A 7,261-nucleotide genomic window follows, 5' to 3' on the forward strand; every position below is an offset into this window, starting at 1 on the left:
GGCAGGAGTTTCTAAACACCCCCCTTGCCATACTATGAGGCCATAAACGGAGGGGAAAACCAAGCGATGTTTCTTGAATAAAGCCTGCCTCTGTGCTCTCCTGGGCCAGGGTTGATTCCCGTTTAATAAGCCTTTTATCACTAGTTTTTTGTCCTGATGTACCCAGTTTGTGCCTCCTGTGATGACCTACCCGCTGGGGCAGAGGCATCTTCAGCCGGGGTATTGCCCAGTACCGAGGTAGGGGGATGTTCCCCAGGTTGTTTGCCACCTCCCTGGCTCTATCAGCCTTTGCTGGGGTCTGACAGTCATCCTATAAGCACAAATTCTGCTACTGGAGGGCAGAGATGCTGGCACTGTGCCAGTCAAATCCTTAGGGACCATGCTAAACTAGAGACGAAGAAATATCTCCGGGTCACAGTGGGAAGTCTGTGGCAAACCAGGGGCTGAATTAAGCTCTGCTGACTCTCAGACTGCTCGTTTGGCCACACAATCATCCATTCCTCCTCATGTGCCAGTCCCACACTTTGAAGTGGTGACTGTGGCTGTGGGTAGTTTATCCGGGGTGAGGGATTAGTGTAGGCTCTGCTTTGTACCTCTTATGAGTTGTGAAGTGTCTTATCATAAAAGCCTGTCGATTTGGGGCTAAAGACATTTCCTCTCTGTTTATGAGAAAGTTTCCTCCTTTTCCTGCTGCAGTTTCCTTTTGCTTTGCTGGAAGTGCTCCGGGCTGCAGGTTCAGGCCCATGACTCAGTGGGCAGCACTGATGATTCACTGGGGTCATGGACCCCCACGAAGCTATGGTGGCCTGGGGGAAGATCCTTGGAACAGTGGGGATATAAATCACCCTGGAACACTGGATTCTGATCAGGAGAAAGGGTCCTTTGGAAGCCTCCACTACCAAATTTGCAAATACTAGGCTGTAAAACCACGAGGAAAAAAAGACATTGAGGTTTCCCCTTATATTCCTGTTCTACCTAGGCATGGAGATGGGAGGAGGTGTTGGCTACTTAAGTGCTAAGGGGGTCTCGTTGCAATAAGATATGAGGAGGTTACCCCCACCCCACTAGGTCATCAAGATCCTGGGTATCTGGTCCCAGGGGCGGCAGCTGGCACAGAGTCTTGCGTGCCAGGCCCTGTTCCCTCCCTTGCTTTCTGGCTTGCAGGGTCACATCTTTTGTCTGTGTAGGTGCAGTTTCACTCTGGGTGAGCTCAGCACCAGCACGGTGAGAGTGGTTGTGTCTCAGGGAAAAAGAAAGATAAAATAACAGATCCTCCCTTGGTGCTGATAACGATTCTATTACTTATTGATTAAAACGGAAGTGCAGCTCAGCTCTCTGTGATGAGCAACCGAGTATTTGCAGAAATGACCTCAGGGAAGGTAGGTTGAGTGGGGAGGGGGAAGAGGGGAGATTGCTGGAGGACGGGATGAGCAGATGACTCACTGTAAGAATGGTCTGCAAATATCCTGATCCCCAAGGCTTGTAATTAACCATTCACCAGCTGCATGTGTTAGCTGCCCCAGGAGACACGAGACATGCGTGTCTGTTCAAACACACACGCAGATTTGTCTCAGGCAGATTTCTGTGTTCATTCAAGAGTAAAAACAACAACAGGGGGTGTAAATGGGGATAATGGCTGTTTATATAAACTGGACATATTTTTCCTATGCGATGGCAATGGCTGGGGTGTTGAGGGAAAGTAAGGTCAGCTATGCAAAACAAGAGGATTTAAAAGTTCACCCCATGAAGGGCAGTTGGAGATCAGGGAACTCTGTAGAGCTTCTTGTGTTTGTTGTTTTCTCACACTGTGAGTTGTTAGGGATATCATTTTTTCAACCCAGTTGTTGTGGATATCATTTTATCAAGCACCTCCCAGCACCACCATGGTCTCCATGGTCACTTGACTGCTTTGACCACTGCCTCATGCTGTGAGCTCTGGAATGAGCTGGCAGAATGTGGCTGGGGGCAGGAGGAAAGGTGCAGGTGCTGAGTGCCCGTTGACTGTAAAGTCACTCTCCTGCCTTCTGTCATGGAAAACAGACTTTCATCACATTCAGTGGGCTTTGGATCATGCTGGCCACTTGCAACATGAGGACTTCATGGCAGGAATGAGTAGGCGACAGTAGCACGTCATGAATTTGAGCACACATCTGCTCAAACATTGCAAACAGATGAGACACCAGCATTGAGGGGCTGAAATGTCAGAGGTGGCTGTACCAGGCAGCCCTGGCAGCGAGGCTGGTGGGGGTCCTGCAGCTGCTCTGGTCTTCAGTACTTCCCTTATTTCAAAATCCTTCCTTGCACCCGGGCACCCACACCGGAACAGCTTATCAGGGTGAAACAGTTGCAGGTGAACAAATCACAACGGGAGGCTTTGCTTTCCAAGACTTGTTTACTTGAGGGCCACACTCTGAAGGATTATTGAATGTAGCTGTTCATGAGCTGTTCCTTTCTGCTCTGAAAAAGCACAGGTGGCGGACATGTGGCACACCACTGACGCTTTCAGGCTGCTTCTGCTACCTGACTGATTCAGGTTCATTTTGGAGATTATGTGCTTCCATGCAGAATTATTCCCAGCCTGGAAACAGGCAACAATTTAGCTGACGACAAACTTTGAGTAACAATGTAATAAAAGGATTAATTCCTTTTCATTAGCAGCGCACTGAATGAAACGAATGCAGTACTTAACTGTGCAGAATAGCTCATGTGGGGCTATTCAGTTGTCAAATGCTGTCACAGGATTTCATTAAGTTTTATAGCTGTTATTTAATAGATTGGTTTCAGTGGGACCATCTTCGTTACTTCCCTGTCCCGTGCATGGTGGTGATTAATGAGACAGATGCAAGCATCCCGCTCTTGTGTTTATGTCCATTTAAAAATGCAAATAAAATATTTTGTGTGTTTTCACAGTGTATATATAATGACAGGTTTAGAAAAGATGACTTTTGAGTACAGAAATCTTTCCTCAAACATTGGCATTAGTGCTCATGTATAAAACCCAGAGGGAGGGAGTTTAGTCCCTGCCGCACCGGAGTTAATGGTTGCTAGACTCAACAGAATTACATTCACTAACAGCTTTAGTATGGTTTCACTGGCTTTTGGCAAGTTAATAATTGTCAGTGGTATCCGAGGTTTTCCTTGGGTGCCCAAAGCCTTTTAAGCAAACCCATTTTCCCAGAGGAGCACTATCCTTCACTAACTCTCCCCTGGAGCTCATTGCTGTGCACTGCTATCCCACTGCATTGCAAGTGCTGAAGCTTCATTTGTCCTTCACTTGAATTAAACCAGTCCTTGGGAGGGCAAATATATCTTTCTTTTTGCTGTTGTTTCCCTAGGGGGATATGAAACCTTTAACTCCCAATATCCTGAGTGCTGCGTGGATGGAAAACTCATTTCCCCAGAGAGGACGGAGTCAGAGAGAAACCTTGCCAGCCACTGTGAGAAGCAGAGTGCCAACCACAAACCCGCTTACGACCAGGTGTGTGTCATGGCTGCGGCGGGTGACCCTCCCCTTGGGACTTCTCCCTGCTGCCACCAGGCTCTGTTGGAGGCTGGCAGGGTGTCAGTGGCCCTGGTGCTGCCGTGGGCTGTCAATAAGTTGTCACAGTCCAGGCTGACAGCCTGTGTGCTGAATAAGTTGCCCTTGTGTACTGCTGGTCAGCATCATCTCTGCCTGGCTTCAAAATTAGGCAACAGAAGGAGGCAAAACACCATATCTAGCCCCAAAACTGTATTTATGAACTCTCTTATCACACACGCAGGCATCATGAGCCATCAGCAGCTCAAACCTCCACAGGAGACTGAAAACGGGCAGGGGAGAGGCTGCCAAGAGTGTAATTTTTCCAGCAGACAAAGGAGCACAGTTTGTCCATGTCTCCTCTGACATCCCAGGAGGAATTTGAGGCTGGCAAGGGGGCCAGTGCCTCTGAGAAGGGGCAATGGCTCAAGAGCCACCATTGGGCAGGGGAAGTGGGGTTTCCACAGGGGAAGTCGTGATGATTATGTGTGCTCCGAGATGTCACCCTGCGGTCAGGATGCTTCCGCCAGGGCGTTCGTTTCCTGTTGCTCAGGGGAGTCCCCTCGTGATGCCTCTGCTCTCCTGGGAGTACCTCCCACACCAGGTGTCCTCCCACTGCCTTGGCTGGCTGCCAGCTGTCCCTGATGCATGGGAACCCACCATGTGGGCAGGTCAGGGGGAGTGGAAAGGTAGTTTCTTGCAGCTGGGGGGTGGCAGCAGCTCCTGTGCATCATGGAAAGTTACCTGCCAGCTCAGAAAGCCGCATCAGATGGTGGCTTTTCTTTTGCCATCTCGTCATCCAGCCTTTGCTTGTGCTGAGGAAGGAGGAACTGAGACGACGTCTCAGGGTGGGTGACGCAGCAGGTGCTATGCTCCAGAGAGGTGTGGGGGGGAGCCTAGGTCCAGTTTTTTTGTTTTGTTTCACTTCTGGAGATGTGACCAGAGGGGCTAAGCCCTGGCTGAGCTAAAGCAGCCTCTTCCTCTGTCCTCATCTTCCTCCCTGCTGGACATGGCTCCCTGCTTTGCCCCTATTTCAGTAAAGCCTCAGTGGGAATGGGCACCACATATGAAAGCACTTTGGGTGCACTGCAAGGAGCAGCACTTTAAAGAAAGCCACAAACATCCTCCACATGAGTGGGTTGGGTCTGACTTTGTACCTTGCAGATGTGGACAAGAAAATTAAAACATTTTTCCTGTGTGGGCTTTGCCATGGCACTGATTCATTGGCCAGCAGCACTGGGGTCCAAAAAAGCCAGAGAGGGAGGGAGCAGGCACCCACACAGATTGCTCTTAGGTTGCAGGACTTTTGAAAAAAGAATTACATGTTTTTGCTCCTTCTCTTCCAGGGTGGTCCAGTCGAAATCCTGCCTTTTCTCTACCTTGGTAGTGCCTATCATGCTTCCAAGTGCGAATTTCTCGCCAACCTACACATCACAGCCCTGCTAAATGTCTCCAGGAAAAGCTCAGAGTCCTTCAAAGACCAGTATTGTTACAAGTGGATCCCAGTGGAGGACAGTCACACAGCAGACATCAGCTCTCACTTCCAGGAAGCCATAGACTTCATTGGTAGGTACAAATGAACAAGTTTTCAGATCTTCATGTATTTTAAACTAATTTAAAATGTAAAATCAATTAAAAATTCATTTAATTAATTTTAAAATAAAATACACTTCAAAGTCTACTGAATTTTGTGAAGGAAAAAACCCCAGTTCCTTGGACCTGCATGCCAGACTGAGTAACAACCAGGTGAAGCAGTCATCTTATTGCCGTACTGTGCTGAGATATCCCAAAGGCGGGGTCTTAGAAATCCATTGTCCCCCCTTATCTCAGAGCTCTTTCTGTTCCTCCTTTTGATCATATCAAACACTCCAGTGCAAAAAAATTAGGAGGCCTTTAGAAAACTTGTCCCATTCCCTTTCAAATCTTCCTGCATTTGGCTGAGTGGGTGCGTGAACAAGAGCTGTGCCAGGGAGCACAAGAGAGAGGATCCTCCCTGAGAAGCACAAGATGGTTTGGTGGGGTGGAGAAGCCTGCACCTGGGTGGAGATCACGTTGAAATCGGTGCTGTTGCTCTCCAGGAATATTCAAGAGAGAAAGAATAAAACAAGGTTACAGACTCACTAGACTCATTGCTCAGCTGAGTTTGAGTCCTTCAACAGTGCAGGCAGAATTACAAAAACCTGACTTGAGGGTGCACTCTAAGTCCTTCTCCTTCCCAGTAAGGGACATCTCACACCTTTCAGGGAAATAATAATTTATGGCACATTTCTGTCCTATCCTCAACCCTTTCTGATAGATGTCGAGTCACTTGGAAATTTCCCAGATTTTGAGGATGACTTTAATTTTCACTTTCTTTTAAAATTGGGCATGTGGTGTAGATGCTGGGGATGACTCAAACCCATGTCTTCCTTAACTTTGTGCAGTAGCTAAATATAACTGGTCGTGGTGGCACCAGTCCCCTGGCAGACAATTGAAGGCAGGCAAATGATAACTTCCTCAGCTCTGTGTGTTTCACTCACAGTTATCCATAAATTGGAGCATGAACATGTTGCTCAAGGCAATAGAGCAGAGAAAGGTCTATTTTTTGAACAGCGTTTTTGTGTGGAAAGGGCTTATTTTAAGCACATTCTCTTTAATCTAATAACAATCATTGTGTTGTGTGAGTAACCACAGTGGCTCCTGTTGTGTAAAATGGGTGCTTTGCATAAGCCTTTTATATCCTGACTTAAGTCCAAGCATCCTTTAACCAGGCTGTAATTAGCAACTGCCTACCAGTGCTTGTGTGCTTTGTGGTGAGGCCCCACAGACTGGGCTCAGCCTCTCCACCCAAGGGTACCCACCAAGGGCTCACCTCCTGGTACTGCTGCTTGCTGCCAACTCGCCAAGCAGGGAGTTAGGATTTTGAAGGAAAATCCTCTTTTTCTAGCAAAGATGATGAGAGCCCCTGCAGTTTTTGAGTGACCAGGTAGTGGGAGGGCTGGCCAGGCTGAGCTTGAGACAACATTTTGAGCCACAGGTAGAGAAATGTAGGTACAGCAAACACAAGCATTGCCTGTATCACAATGTTCTGCAAGGTCAGTTGTTCCAAAAGAGAAGTAGGCACAGAGAAAGGAAAGGACTTTCCTAAAAAATGCAAAAAGAACCAAATCAGGATCCACAGATTCTGAAACCAAGTGTCATCTTCAGCTCAGGTCCATCACAGGCTGGGTTTTGTCCTCTTTGTCTTTTGATCTCCATGTCACCCTTAGCACCCAGCAGAAGAGCAAGCCTCTCCTTCCTGGTAGACTGGCTGTGTCCTGCCCCAGCTCTGGGTATGCCACAGTGTCCTCTCCATCCCAAAAAATAACTGATGTCTGTAATGGCTTTTCCCTCAGATTACGTCAGGCGAACAGGCGGCAAGATCCTGGTGCACTGTGAGGCGGGCATCTCGCGCTCCCCCACCATCTGCATGGCCTATCTCATGAAGACAAAGAAGCTGCGCCTGGATGAAGCCTTCGATTACATCAAGCAGCGCCGCAGCCTGATCTCACCAAACTTTGGTTTCATGGGCCAGTTGCTACAATACGAGTCAGAGATCTTGTCTTCCACCCCCAGCCCCCCTGTTGCCTCATGCAAAAGAGAAGCTGCATCTTTCTTTGCAGAGGAACTGACTTTGGGCAAAAACTTTGAGGGCTCATGCTTTGCCTTTCCTACCTCAGTGTTGAGTTCTGTGCCCATCCACTCTCCTGTCCACCAGCTGAAGCT

At 48.2% G+C, this 7,261-nt stretch overlaps 1 protein-coding gene across 1 annotated transcript in view; it reads left to right on the top strand.

The window, feature by feature from the left end:
* The window catches only part of DUSP5 (dual specificity phosphatase 5), a gene marked incomplete at its 5' end in the record, with an annotated part of 22,958 nt that overhangs the window by 1,081 nt on the left and 14,616 nt on the right, over nucleotides 1-7,261 (top strand). Inside the window, 3 exons of the mRNA XM_017735173.1 lie at nucleotides 3,336-3,478; nucleotides 4,864-5,083; nucleotides 6,892-7,258. Coding sequence (XP_017590662.1) covers nucleotides 3,336-3,478; nucleotides 4,864-5,083; nucleotides 6,892-7,258 — 730 coding nt within the window. The remainder of the gene's footprint in view (nucleotides 1-3,335; nucleotides 3,479-4,863; nucleotides 5,084-6,891; nucleotides 7,259-7,261) is intronic.

This window comes from Corvus brachyrhynchos, unplaced genomic scaffold (genome assembly GCF_000691975.1).
Source record: "Corvus brachyrhynchos isolate BGI_N302 unplaced genomic scaffold, ASM69197v1 scaffold705, whole genome shotgun sequence".
Lineage (NCBI taxonomy): Eukaryota > Metazoa > Chordata > Aves > Passeriformes > Corvidae > Corvus > Corvus brachyrhynchos.